A 15,109-nucleotide genomic window follows, 5' to 3' on the forward strand; every position below is an offset into this window, starting at 1 on the left:
CATTACATTCCAGTCTAAAATAATCCATTCTGAGCTTCTTTAAGGAAATATGTTTTAGTACATTAGGTTTCTAGTTCTCACAACAGCATTTTCATGGTAAAACTCAAGGCCTACATGTGATGCCTGGGGCTCCAAATAAAGTCCTAAAGGGAATATGTATGCTAACCACTCCATAAAGGGATGACCAACTCTGATGCCCTAACACTTTATCACCCTCAGTAAGTTCTATCTAATGGTATTAACAAAATTTAATTGCTGGACACACTGTGACAGAATAGGAAATGGCTTTTATTATAGGATGTTAGGTCAGCAACAGGACAGACAAGAAAGCCATTTTTAAAAATGGGAAGCTCTCCAAAGCAGAAAGACAACTACTATTAATATGGTATTTTACCCGTTGTTTAACGTGCTGAATAAAACCTCCTCCAAGGAACATATATTTCCATCCAAGTTAACATTTATACTTTTGTAGAGTTTTACATACTGAAGAGTAATCACCACAAGAAAACTCCTCAATGAGAATCCCCCAACGACACGCTCACAGTAAGTAGGTATTTTAACCAGCTAATTTTAAGCTGTATTTCATATAGGGTCACTTTGTATTAGTCTGATTTTTAACAATGGCACCAGTTTCTTCCAGTTCTTTAGCTTTACCAGTTAAGCATCTGAAATGAAATACTTATGCTGCCTACAAAATAGAGCATTAGATAGAAGTCAGCTCTAGCCCAGTGCTTCATGGCTTTGTACAGAGTTAACTGTAGATGCTACAGGAAATTTATAGATTCAAGTAGGTTAAGAAGCAAAAAAAAAAAAAAAAAAAAAGTCCTGACATAAGAGGAAAATCAGGAGTCATGCTACCACTACTACCACTGCCACCATGCATACATTTTCAGGGCTGGGAAAGAGAAAATACAGTTAAGAGCAACAGAAAGGAGAGATGAAGTCAGAGTTAGAGTGGCTTTGAGTTTAAAACAAAACAAATTAGAAAACTTTTATCTAAACTTGCTTCTATCTATCTCAGGAGTAAGGATACACTTTAAGACAGTCAGACTTTAAAAATTTAAATTTAAATTAAGCCATACTAAGTAAACAAGGTTGTTTAATGAATAATAAAAACCTTCAAGATGGACTGACTTGAATGGCTTGAAAACTCCGAAGATTCATCTTTAATATCATCTTGTCGTCTTTGGACAAGGCGGGAAGCTCGCTGTTTGTACAGCTGGTGCATTGCGGATTCAAGTTCGTTAATCAGAGGCACCTGTAAAAATACAACACACTACGTAATAACAAATTCTTCAGGTGCTTAGCTTCTGGGGTACCATACTATTCCGAAGCATAATGCTGTCACTGTACTTCTAGCAGCACAAACTGTTTCCTTTTACCCATTTGTATCATTTGGACCAGTAAATATTTCAACATGAAGAAAATGCATGCATTTAACAACGTTGACAGCTTTCAACCATAGCAATAGCATTCTGAAAGTAACTTCTGCTGACTGAGTCTACACAGTAAGACAACCATTTTAGAGTGTGAAATGTTATTTCAAGTATTCTGTTTTCTCTACCAAGTGTGCTACGTGTTGTGTTATAGTGCTTACAATTCTCAGACCTCATCGTTTCCTCTCTATCTTTAAACAAGAACGTAGTAGTATTCTACACTTTAAGGAGAAAGTAACCTGACTGTATACAGTGAAAAAACAAAGCAGGAATCTAACCTCCTGAAGCTAGCAGGTATTGTTTTGCTATAACTTTTATTAGCATATGCTGAAATATCATTACTGAAATTCAATCAACCACTGCATAAGCATGTTCTACCAATAGGTAATTCAAATTAGTAAAATGTTACTCTAGCCTATCATTTAAATTAAAATTGTACAGTTTGTGTGAGTTATGCATTAAGTATAACCTTTGAACAATACAGACAAGTTGGATCAGATCTGCTGACTTTTTTTTTTAAGTGAACTAAATTTCAGTAGCAACTGTAACAAAAATAGATGATGTTATAACAACTGGGAATTTCCTGACATTAAATATCAGATTCACTGCTCACTTTTGCAAAAACTCATTTCCCAGGACAAGTTAAGATTAGATTATTCAAATGCAAAACAAAACTTTTCACAATCTCTTAATTTGGAAAGGCAAATCCTTTTGGTATGAACACTTAAGCCATATCCTCCTTACCTCTGAGACATATGCTTAGTCCACAGTCTTCCAGCCTTTTACCTCAAATATTTCATTGCTGCCTACCATCCAGGATTAAGTTTTTTTCAAAACAAAAGACAGAATCAGAAATTGTTTCCTGATGTCATTCAGAATGTGACTCAGCAGCTATTAAAGAATCTCCTCCAGTAAAATATAAGATTGTGAGATTATAGCTACAGGGCCATTTCCGCTGTCTGAGAATGACACACGCATCAGAGGAGATATTAAAAGGAAAGAAGTATTAGCTCTTTGTGATATAAACTAGGCTACCGGGACTAAAATGAAAGCAACTCTGCACCAACTCAAAATACGTACAGCTTTCTTTTGGAGAAAACAGAGTAGAGACACAGGAGGAGGGAATATTCCAGCGCTGGCAGTGTATATTCGGAATTTAAGACAATTTTGAAAACAGAAATAATAATTAAAAAAAAACCCTAGTTTTACTGCAGTTTACCACAGAAAATATAGCTGGTTCTCTTATGTGTAAAGGGAATTCTAAAACTGAAAAGCTAAATGAAAAATTTTCGGAGCATCCCTAGAGGTTCTTTCTATAATTGCCTCAGGATTAAAAAAACCCAGCTATGTATTCAGATATATGAATCCACTCAAAATATTTCCCATTTAAAACACAAGAGACTTAGAAGCCATTATTCTTCTATAATCAATACTGTGGTTGATGAGTGACTGACAATTTCACTGACTACTATAAAGTTACAGCCCTCATTCATTGTGTTTTGTTTAGTCAATACCTTGAATTCAGTGTTTTGGGTTTTTTTTCTTTACTTTCACTGTAAACAGCATAAGAGGAAAAGTGGAAAGTGCTCTGAACATTTAGATGACAAGGATAATTTTAACCTACAGTCCCCCTCTCTGACACACACAGTGTGTTTTGATAATTTGCTTTTGCAGGTAAAATAACAGTTCATTCAACTGTGCTGTCAAAGATATGCTTGGAACAATTTAATCTTTCTGTATCCCTTGCATATTCCTACATTCAAAATGTAAAGACACTGTTACCACTTTCTAGCCTTCTCAGAAATCATAATTTTGACAGTAATTAGTTCTGAAAGAAGTCATGCAAGCATCTTCCACTCCATTGGTTTTATCATTTATGGGAAGAAAAAAATCACAGAGGATTTGACATTTCTATAGCTTGTTTCTAGAATTTGCATAATAGCTGCCTCATTATACTCTCCACTGTACCTTACCAATGAGCAAAGTGTTTCTAACATTCAGAATCTCTTCAAAACGGAATACAAACAAAATGGTTTTGCTTGATTGGGTGTCACAAAGGGGTGAACATGGTGAATAGGTGCAGAAATAAGATGGTAGGGGGAAGAAAGTCTAATTTATGATGATGTTTTCTGTTCTCCAAAACTAAGTCAATAGACATACAAGAAAACTCTAGGGGAATGGACTCTTTTGGAGTGGACAAGTATATTGTGAACCCATTAGTGCTTCTTCAACAAATGACTTTATCATTCAGATCAGTACCAATGTGAATTTGGCTAATAACCATGACTAGTCCTAACAAAATAAAGAGAAAGCATCGAAGCATCATATTCAAAAGGACAGGGAGGGACCTAGCTATATACATATTTAGGATATGTGTTCATATATGTATGCATATATATATATATATATATACACGCACACATATATACACAAACAATATCGTTATTACACATATTACACATTTTATATGCTTATGTATATTATAACAACTACGTACATTATAAACACACATACACAATTTAAATATGAAGTAGTCAAGGCCACAGGTTCTACAAAAACACTGAAGGCAATTTATCTCTACACTCAAATGATAAGGAGAATTTACTGTCCTGCTGCATTTCATTATTTCATTTAAATAAAAACTGATACTGATTTTATTACTTTATTTTGTCCCCTCCCCCTGCCTCCTTTTTAGAAAACCTTGTGGTGTCCTGTAGGCTACTGTTTTTTGAATTTGATGGTGCCTTTGTCATGCTGAAAGCACTGAATTCCAAAACAGATTATCTGGCCAAAGAACTGAGGAATATACAGGACATCATAATAAATGAAATGCTCCTGTTAAACTGACCACATCATCTCCTAATTTTGCAACTCATTGTACATACAGGTACTGCAGCAGCCTCCAACTGAAAACAGCAAAACTCTGTGAATGCCCCTAAGAAGCATGAGATGATAAAAATCCCATCTTAAAAGTTCAATGGACTGGCATGGCAGGTGGGATATGGGGAGGGTGGGAAGGGAGAAGAAGGTGTCCAGGTGTAGAATCCTTAAAAGATCAACTACCAGGAAAGCAAAAGTATATTGTAAGATAGCAACTTTAACAAGCCTGTTTGTTAAATTATCAGTAGCTAATTTGCTGTATAACGGCTGGAATTGATTTATTTACTAGTGTAACTAGAAAGGTCAATAACGTTCCTACAAACTGAACTGAAATTGTTACAGTATTACTTAACAGTAAGTTTTCCTGGTTTATACAAAGTCTGGGGGACTAAAAGGCTTGGTTTATACTCAGAATGGTGCATTCTAAAACAATCTGTTTAAAGAAAATATTTGAACAAGATGGCATGAACTTGTTTTCTGAAACACAAATTTATCTCAGAGAAAGAATATAAAAAGTAAGAATGTAGGCATCTGGGCAACCAGCACTTACAGAGCTACAAAGGAAAGGACCTCTCCTACCACTCAACAGCTAATGCCAGTACAGACTCAGGAATACTGCTGCTTCAGTGAACAATACCTATTGTAACTAATCAATTAGCTGGGTGAATTAACTGGTCCACACTTCTCGGGTTAGTTCACGACATAACTATTCTTCAACTTACAAGACTGAAGATGGGACTCTCCCAATACCACTAATGCTGGACAATTAATGTCTAACCGATGAGCAGCCAGAATGCTTTTATATTCCTCTCCCACACCGAGCAAGCTAGGTAAGCAGTAGCTTCAACTAGTCAAGTAATTCTGACAGCTAATGTATTAAGAAGGTACTATACTATTGTATTCAAGTCAGAAGACAACAAAGAAATACCCTACGTACTGCTAACTGAATTTTACAGCTCCTCTGTGTGTGTAATATATATATCAAAATAAAAATACATGTGTGTTCAGGAGCTCCTGTTATATTTACAACAAAGTAAGTAATTAAAGCATAATGAATAACAAAAGAAAGAATAAGTTTTCAAGTTAGACATATACAAAAGTATCACACTACATGAAAGAAGTATATTTTTAAGTTTGGGTGTCTTCAGACAGCTACACTAGTTTTAAAACTTTTCTCCTTCAGACACTAGAGCAATACCAAGTATGTGAAACTGCCTGGCAGGAGGAAGTTTATAACCACACAGAAAATACAATTCTTTGTTACTGGGTTCATAAAGCATTCCAGAAACTAGCAATGTTGTAATTCAGCCCTTATTTTTGTTAATCTGATATCCAACGCAAGTAAAAAGCAGCATCTGAGTAAAGTTGAAATGCCAGAATATCTACCAAAATCCTAAAGACATATAAAAGTGTTTTTAGGCAATCTAAAGTCAGCGATCTCTTACACTATGAAAGAGAGGTTTCTGATAACCACCTTAGCATGACAAAAAGTTATCTTTTCAACCCTCAAATAACCAAACCTTTAGAAGAATATGTTCTCAGGGAACTTTTTTCGAAAACAGAGGGAGATGTGGTGTTTGGCATGTACTAAGAGTCCCTTTTTTTTTTTTTTTTTTTTTTGAAAAAAGATGAATGTTTTTGCATCCTTACCTTTTCACTGAAACACTCAAGCAAGTCTTGGACATACCCTCGCATTTCTTGCAAAAACTTATACTGTTCACCAATACCCCCAGAAGACCCTTCTAATCTTTCAATTGCCTTGGTAGAGTCCTCTCGGCTTTGCTGATGTTTCTCATATTGCTGCCGATTAGCTTTGTGCAATTCTTTCATAGAGTCCAACCTGAAGGGCAATGGATAAATAGCAAATTTACATCCAAAAGTCTGTGTATTTCAGACCATTGAGATATTAAACAGACAGTGCAAGTACCAAGTCTATATATGGGAAATACTGCAAAGACATATTCTGTAACTTTCATTTGTCACTTTCTCCCCTCTCTAAATAAACAGCAAGGCTATTGGTTTGAATTAATTTTCTAGGCTATGCTAAGTGTATTGCACTGCCCACTCCCACAATTTTTTCAAGGAGTTGATAGCACTTAGAATAGTGCAAGGCTGGCCCTAAAGTAAAACCGGGAGGAAAGGTTTTGGGGCAGGGGGAGAGAACTATAGCTTATACAAAGCAGTCTTATTCCTCTACTACCTTGATTCAAGGGGCATACAAACCAATTTTGAAGACATGTAATGTGCAAGTTGTTCATTACAAATGATTTCTCACTGCAATTGGGTTGTTTATTCAGTAGGACCTTTTGCGTACCTGACGAGCAGATTACAGTGTTTAAACAAACAAAAAAAAAAAAAACGAACCCTGTATACACTAAAATTTAAATTCTTCATCTACTGAAGGGGAAAAATCTGATTCACAGTTTAAAAGAATGCAACTTGACAAGCTAAACACCTCACTGGCCTTTCAATTCTTGACTATAAGACTGTGCAGTGTCCGGAAGATGCAACTCAGACCTGTCTTCAACAAGAGCAATGGCCTCACATTTAAAGCTTCACTTCCAGAGAAGCAATCCAAGGAGATTTTCGAACAAAGTGTCAATGTCATCTTCACTTTGAGCTTTTTTTGTTTGCCTTTTTTTTTTTTTAATGGATGTGCCAGTCAGTACTTTTCCAGCGATGAAACTCTGTGTTTGCTCACCGAGACTAAAAGACGCCTGAGGAACAGAAAGCTAGGGGACAGGTCTTTAAGTCTAAAAAGATGGTCTGTCCTACCTGTCTTTAAGCTGTTTCTTTACCAAATCAATAGTAACAGGAGTCATCTCATTACTGGGAGTTTTGAAAGGAACTGTATTATCTGTTTTTTGAGACTTGGTTTCCGATGATCCATATGCAGCGTAAGTGTATGGAATGCCATATGATGAACCATAAGACAGTGTCTGGTAAGTGTTCTGGTAGTACAGATTATTCACTTCAGCAGGCTGACTTGGTTGAACCTAATGGAAGAGGAAATGCAATTGTACCATATTAGACTTCAAAGAAAGGAGAAACTTATTTTCTTTCACATCTCAAATGTTATAAGTGAAAAATGTAGGCAGGTACATTTACAAAATGTAATTATCAAGTGGATTTAAGCATACAATTTCCAACACCTAAGGTGGAAGAAACAAATTCCCTCAGAAGCACTTTATTAAATGGACAAACTCTTAGTATCATTATTATTCTAAATATTTATACTTATAACAAGTTATTAAATGACAATTTTAACCAGTCTAGAACTCCTACAATAACCAAGTGTTTGGGACTATACTAAATTTTGCCAAGACTATTTAATAGAATGACATAGGTTCTTAGAGTCGGTGTGTTTGGTTGCGATTTTGCTGAAATGTTTTTTAAAAGCAACCTATTCTCTTCAACTGAGTGGCAACCGCACTATGAATGCACAGACAACATATGGTACAACCTGCTACAAATTCCAACTCTACGCTGCAACACAAGACACAGAAACAACAAAGAAACACACACTGTTTACACAGACTCTACAAACCCAATGACAAACAAGAACAGAGGTCTCTTCAAAGTGGCATTATTCTAGCTCTGTTTTAGGCTGCAAATAAATGCTGGTTAACAGCACCACAAAGAATCACTATCTACCCAGAACAGAGAGACTAATGAAACGGATAGCACCAGATACTTAAAATCTGACCTCTCGTTTCTCTTTAAAGAATATCAGAAGTTACACACTGAACTTCTCAGATGAAACAGCCTTCTGTAAACTACTCAAGTTTGTAATGGATTTAGCCAATATACGCAGAAACAAACCAAAAAGAGTTCACAACTAAATACATGCCTGAGGTATGTTGATTCCTTTCCGTATCTGTTCTTGCTCCCATCTACTGAGTTCTTCATCTTGCTCCCCTGCCACCAGTGCTTCATCATCGCTTCCCTCAATACCTTAATACGAGTAAAACAGACAGGTAACAAGAAGGAGAAGATAATGTATTCATAGTAAGGGCCGCAAGTTCAAAAACCCGAGACACCATGCTTCGGTGGGAACATCTCAGTGTCTCCTCCTTTCCTCTTCATGAGGAATTAAAGATGCTAGCCTGTGAATTGTTATCACAGAGGTTCCACTTAAAAAAACCAATGGGTAAGTTTGCAATTAACTGCTGATAAAACCCTCTAATGTTAAAATCCTATACATCTTACTAATTCCCCTTTTCCAAAAGGTTATTTTACCCACTTGTCAGCAAGAAGAATGCTATACCAAAGAACTGATGTTCTTCTTTACACAACTATATAGTTCCTAAAAAACAAAGTACAGGAATAATACTTATTGATCCTTACTGTAAGTTTCTACCAGATTCAGTAGAGTTGTGTGCTTCTAAGCACAGGAACATAGTTTGTGCTCAAAATTTTATATACAGATTCCATTATGCAGTACTTTTCCTTAGAAATAGAATACAACTCCACATTCATGCCTGTTTGAAAAACATGGTGTTTAAAAGCGTTGAATGGGAGTGCTTGCAGTGATAACAGTATGAATGTTTATCAGCTGTCCTTCTAAAAAGGTTTTACCTATTTCCTCAGCAATCTTTTGCCTTTGGGATTTTTCCTTCACTGTAAAAACTATCCTCCTCTTCTCGTCATCATCTTCGTCATCACTGGCATCATTTTCATCTTCTCGAACAAGGCGGCCTTTACCTGGTTCACTGTCAACGGGAGTAAAGTCTCCAAGTTCACGAGCCATTTGACGCTTTTTCCTAGCGGCATGAATAAAAGCAGCATCTGGAATTTCTCCTAGAGACAGATGTTTGCACCATTAAACAACCACTGCAACAAAACAGGTATTACGACTTACTACACATCCCTGCCACCCTACCAAATCATCTTTGCCAACAGAAAAAAGTGTGAGAGGAAAAAAATCCATACTCACACAAACATTTACAATCAACTTATAAGCCACGCATGCAAACTTTCTGTCCAGAAACCCTCAAAGCTGGGATCTTTCCCAAAAAGTCTGGCTCTGCTTCCAGCAGCTCACATGCCATAAGAGCAGGAACCTGATGTTCCTATGGGAAATATTCCTGAAGAAGAGGAAGCCCTTTACAGGAGCTGACTATTGCAAAGGGAGGAAGAAAATGAGATTCTTGACTGTGTCACTTCCTGTCCTGATATTGCTCCCCACTCTTCTTATTTTAGGGAACAAAAAAAAAATATCAGCCATTTCAACAGATGATGACAACTCAGAGATTAAGAGGACACCAAACCGGACAAAGCTAATATGAGAAGACTGTACAATCAAGGGGAAAGAAGAAAAGCAGGCCTAATTAAATAAATCTAAAATCCCTAGCACAAAATTAATGCAACTTTACATGATATAAAGAACGGTCCCCCAAAATAAATTTTTTGAAACATGAATAATTTTTACCACTACTTTGATTAGGCATGCACAAAAGGTTAAATTTCAGATTCTCTTCATACTTGACATGAGATACTCTATTCAAGCCAGCAATATCTTTAGAGATGCAATAATGTACACATTGCACCACTTTGCAATTACTCCTAAAAGGAAAAATGATTTGGAAGTCAACTAGGCAATTCTTTTTCCCTTGAAATATGGTCAAGTCTGTCGACCCAGGACATCCATCATTCTATTTGGGGAGCAGGCTATCATGAGTTAGCTAACAATTAGTAAACTAGTTTTCAAAATACTTTCTCAGGCTGATTTCTTTGGCCTCAGGGCCTGACTAGAACCCCATTAGACAAAATGAGATAGGAAAACATTTGAGATACAGCTCTGCAAGGTAACGGAGACATTCAAACTAAAGACAGAATTTTAATTGAAAGCAGTTAAAACTCATTTTAAGTCACATATTCCAAATCTAGACTTTCTTACAGTTTGTCATCACTTTGAGAGACAAATTCCTGCTTTTGACATCAACATGAAGGATTCTGTTGTAAAACATTTTCTCTCATACAGCTTGTAAAATTGAACGGCTTTGGAAAACAGCAGTTTCCTGAATTCTCAGATGCTGGATATGTTACTGGAAAATATTTCCTAATCTCTCAAATACATTAAGCTGCTGTAAATGCTGGCTAAAGCATTTGTTAACATATCAGACATACTACAATAACCAACCTGGGCGGAGAACATTCAGTGATGACAGAGCACTTGAAAAAGCCCCACCGGCTTTTGGTTTTTCTTCTTCCTTCTCGCTTTCAACTTCCATTTCTTCTTCACCATGCTCACTGTTTGCAGTCCCATCTTCTTGACCTATATCCTTAATCTGTCCTGTCTTTTCTAGTGGTGCTTCGACTGGTAAGACAACAAAGCCCATGTTTTAATCTTTTTATAAAGACTGCTCGGATGTATTTTTTTAAGGTCTAATAACCAAAAGTAAAGATCAAATTAAAATGTTAAATTATAATTTTATTGTTTGAGCTCTAGTAAAATACACCTTCTTAATTGTGATTAAGTCACTGACATCCTCTCAAAATAAAATTTGACAAAGCAGACACTCCAACAACCACTGAATATTCTACATATTGCCAAGTATTAAAAAAGTGAGGGAACTCAATAATTAAGATCATATGTGTAACCTTCACACAGCCTCTTACATAAAGCATTGCCTGTGTTACGCCAAATCTTTCCACAAGAACAGGCTCATTTCAAAATAACCCTTTCATTTTCCTCTTGGGCTGGGTGCAACGTTACCCTACATTAGGTGGGTAACATACAGACACAGGCAGTAGGTACAAATATTATGTAAAAAAATGCATGATAAATCCAGCTATCCAACCCAAGCCGTACACATCTGAGTTTTTTAGACTTTAGCATTTGTTTAGAGAATCCGGACTACTGACTCAGTAGCAGCCATGAGGTCTTTGCACTATAATCAAACCAACTACAGAGACTGCAAAACAGACAAACAGAAAATAAGTACACACTAGCCATGTGCAAAATGCATTTTTTTAAGGATCTTTGTGACAGAAGCAAGAATTAAGATCCAGGTTTCCACAGATCACCTGAACATTAGCCACAGAAATGATCGCTTCTGGTTCTGATCATGCCCCATACCACTGCAGAGGCAACTTAAAGATTCTAATAAGAAAGAATTTGTGGGTTTTTTTTAAATGCAGGGAAAGCCTTTTTAAAATCTTTAAGATTTTTAAAAGACTAATTTAACTAACTTAAAAAAGGGCAATTTTCTGCATGGGACCATGTTCAACTCTCGTAAGCTTCAGCTATACCACTGCAATCTTGAGATCATAAGCTTCTCAGCTTGTGCTCATAGCGCTGTAGGTTATTACTCTACTCAAAAACCTAACTGGAAAAGGAATCGTTATGCTTTACCAATAAGCTTCTGAAAAAACAATAGCAGAAGTGCAATGAAATGAAATCTTAGCCTCTGTTCCAAACTCTGGAGGACTGTACGTTGTTTAAAGAGCCTTCTGCTCCAACACTTTCATCTTGCCACCTTAATCATCAAGTCTACTCTAAGGTCCAAGTCCTGAAACAGGCAACTGTTGAATAATTTACTTAATAATAAAGAACACCACTCTGCTCACCCCAAAATCTTCCTTTTTGAGAAAATGCGTTATAAGGACACATCCTGTCAGATAAGCACCAGAAACAATTCTAAACTAATTTAATTCCTTCCTAATTCAATAGGAAGAAACTCATCTGACATAAACAGAGCTGAAATACAGAAACTACTGAGGCCTACTGACAACCGTATATGTAGCTGAGAAGTTTCGTACTTCTACATTCATTTCCACATGAGAAAGAATCAAAGAACTCTCTACCAGCTTCAGAACAGCATTTGTAACGTTCAAATGAACACATTTAATGCATGCTTTTACTTCAGTTCTAAATGCTAAATCTTCTAAAAAGACTGACAATTCATCCTGAAGCCAAGTAACTTGTATTTACAATACTTAATCTTTTCCATTACAAAAGTTACTGTTAGTTTTGCAGTTACCATCTGTTGGAGAATTGACCTCTGTTCTAACTTTTGATTTTTCAAGATCTTCTTTGTATTCTTTCTTCAACTGTTTTACAATCTTTTTGCTGTAACTTGATTTCTTCACTTTAAAAACTTCTTCGGTTTCTTTAAAAAAGAAGTTGGAAAACATTACATTAGACCTGTGAAGAAGCATGCTTACCTATTAAATCTCTTAATTTTGTCCCTAGAACTTAATAAATACCACTAACAACATAATTTAATGTGACTTTACATGTGCACTGTTGCAACAAAACCAGTCCCATATCCCTTCACGTGAACTCACGTCTACCTCATCTTTTTGCGGTCATTTTCAAGTGTATCCATCCCACTCACAGCATCATCACAGAAAAGCGAGGCAGAAGTTACACAAAAGTGTACACACATGACCTGCTTTTATCTGACTGTAGCAATCTTTTTTAAAACAAACACACACACACCATCTGATCCTTCACTGCAACCACCACGGATTTGGAAGAAAATGACATGAAGCCCCAACATTTGGCGTCAACAATCTTTTCACAGCCACACATATACACAACTAACAAGTAAGGGTACGGCTGGTTTTGGTTGTACTACCAGTTCAAATGCCTGCAGCACTACAACCTACCAAAAGGTATGAAATAAGTTAAAGAACTAAATAGCACAGGGGAAAAAAATAATAATAATAAAAAAAATGCAAAGTTTGATGTAGGAAATCCAAATATGATTGTTTTGGGCATTTTTTAAAAGTCTACAGTGTAATTCCATGTTTCCAGTATTTCTGTCAAGATTTCAAATCACTAGTCTTAGAATCCAAGTTCCAGTGACTACAAGAGAATTCCCTCTAAGAAAATTCAAAATGCATACTAACTCTCCTGCTGACAAAAGGTATCACAAAAATAAGCTCCTCATTTTATTCACCCTGAACTTTTGGGATGCAATGAACTCTGGAGTTTGAGGAGTGCTTTTTGATCATTTTTAATACATAGTAACTATTGTCCATAATCACATTATCTGAGTGTGAATGGCCCAATTCGTGAGTGCAGTACTTGCTGGAATCCATCAGAATTATTAGCTGAAGCACTGTACAAACACAACTATGCTATTTTTCCAAAAGCTGAGGTCCAGAAACTGCTCAACCACTTCTTCCACTATTTGTGAAGGTTAATCTAATAAACCTCACGGACGGCTAGATGAACTAACTCTGCAACAAAACACCAGTGGCTTCACATGGAGTTTGCTAGGACAACAGGCAGTCCGACGTGACCTGTGAACACCAGCCACATCAGATGAAAACAAACTCGACACAAAGCCGCAGGGAAGATGTCCCTCCAGCAGCACTGCTGGTTCTGGGGGAAGGCAGGGGGGGCCGTACAGGCGCTGGGCCCGGTACCTGCTACCCCACAACCCCAGGTCAGGCCAAAGCCTGCGTCCCGACCAGCAAAGCCACCCAGCTGCAGCGAGCGCAAGAGGGGTGCAACAGGCAGGCACCAGCAGTACAGAAGCAGAGGCAATCTACCCCGCTCAACTGGAACTAAACCCGCGGGACAGCACCCCGCCGCTGGGAGCACGCTGGCCCCGCAGGACCCGGGCCGGGACCGGGAAGGGAGCGGGGCCGAAGGCGGCTGCCGATGGGGCGCTGCCTGCCCGGGCATCCCTGGTCCCCCGCACCGCGCCCCCGGGGCTCTCCCCCTCGTATGCGACCCCTCGCCACCCCCATGTCACACGGGGCAACGCCACTGCCTTAAAAATAAATAAAACAAGGGCCCCGGCTCTCCTGGGGGACGCCGACGAGGGGCGGAGGGTCCCGCAGCTGGTCCGCTTGCAGCGGGCCTCCGCCCCTGCAGCCCCCCTCGGTGCCCGCGGGCGGGCAGCCCCCCGCCTCACCCTCCTCCTCGTCCTGGAAGCTGAGCAGGCTGGCCCGCGGCACCTCTTTGTTCTCCCGCGGCCGCTTCTTCTCCTTGGGGCGGCCGGCCGCCGGCAGCCCGTTGCCCTGCTGCTGCTGCTGCGGCGGTGGCGGCGGCGGGGGCAGGAGGGCGGGCGCCGGCAGAGCCCCCAGGCCTGCCCTGTCGCCTCCCATCAAGCCCAGCCCCAAGCCGAGAGCCGCGCCGTAGCCCGCGGCGCAGGCGAAGGCCGCGGGGCTACCGGGCAGGGCGAGGGGCACGCAGCCGGCGGGCAGCGGCAGGAGCCCGGGGCCCGCCGCCAGCGCCATGGAGGCCTCGCCGGGCCCTTCCCCCCCCGCCCCAGCCGCCGGCGCCGGCTCCTGAGGCGGCTCCTCGTCGCGCTCCTCGTCCTCCTCCTCCGACTCGTTCCGCTTCCGCACGTTCACCCTCCGCGCCTTGCGGAACATCCCGCCGGGCACCGAGCCCCCGCGCCGCACCGCTCCGCCACCGGCACCGCCCGCTCCCGCCACCCCGCGCCGCGGCCCAGGCCCGGCTCCCCGAGCATGATCGCCGCCGCGCCGGCGGCCACAGCGCCCCCTGCCGCCCGCCGCCCGCTGCCGCCCGCCCGCCAACGGCGAGCGGCCGCCCGACCATAGAGAGGCGGCGAGGACGGAGGATAGAGCGTGCGCGCCGGGGAGCGTAGAGAGCCGGGGCTAGAGCGGCCCGCCTCGCCGCCCGCCACCCCCCCCCCCCCCGCTTCCTTTCCCAGCGGCCGCCGCTGCCGCCATCTTGTGTTGAGAGAGCGGCGCCAGGCAGTGCTGCGCGTCACGTGGCCGCGCAGCGCGCGAGCCGGGGGTGGGCGGGAGGAGCCGCGCCGTTGCGGCGGGCGGCTGTGGCTGGTGGCCCCGAGGCGAGGGGGACA

General features: G+C 40.3%; 1 protein-coding gene across 4 annotated transcripts in view; it reads right to left on the reverse strand.

Annotated features, from left to right (window-relative positions):
- PAXBP1 (PAX3 and PAX7 binding protein 1) overlaps positions 1-14,741 on the reverse strand; it is a 28,853-nt gene extending 14,112 nt beyond the window's left edge. For 3 of the 4 annotated variants that reach the window (XR_015704586.1, XM_087756549.1, XM_087756551.1), the window contains exons 1-8: positions 14,192-14,741; positions 12,302-12,430; positions 10,459-10,635; positions 8,895-9,116; positions 8,167-8,270; positions 7,092-7,312; positions 5,967-6,156; positions 1,135-1,258 (exon numbers count right to left, since the gene is read on the reverse strand). Coding sequence is in view for 3 of the 4 variants with exons in the window: in XM_087756549.1 (XP_087612675.1) it covers positions 1,135-1,258; positions 5,967-6,156; positions 7,092-7,312; positions 8,167-8,270; positions 8,895-9,116; positions 10,459-10,635; positions 12,302-12,430; positions 14,192-14,654 (1,630 nt within the window). In the remaining variant the exon portion in view is untranslated. The remainder of the gene's footprint in view (positions 1-1,134; positions 1,259-5,966; positions 6,157-7,091; positions 7,313-8,166; positions 8,271-8,894; positions 9,117-10,458; positions 10,636-12,301; positions 12,431-14,191) is intronic. The other variant, XM_087756550.1, reaches the window with a different exon arrangement.
- Positions 14,742-15,109: the final 368 nt, after the last annotated feature.

The sequence above is a fragment of the Nipponia nippon genome, unplaced genomic scaffold (genome assembly GCF_047370975.1).
Source record: "Nipponia nippon isolate SJK-2023a ecotype South Korea unplaced genomic scaffold, ASM4737097v1 scaffold_2, whole genome shotgun sequence".
NCBI lineage: Eukaryota > Metazoa > Chordata > Aves > Pelecaniformes > Threskiornithidae > Nipponia > Nipponia nippon.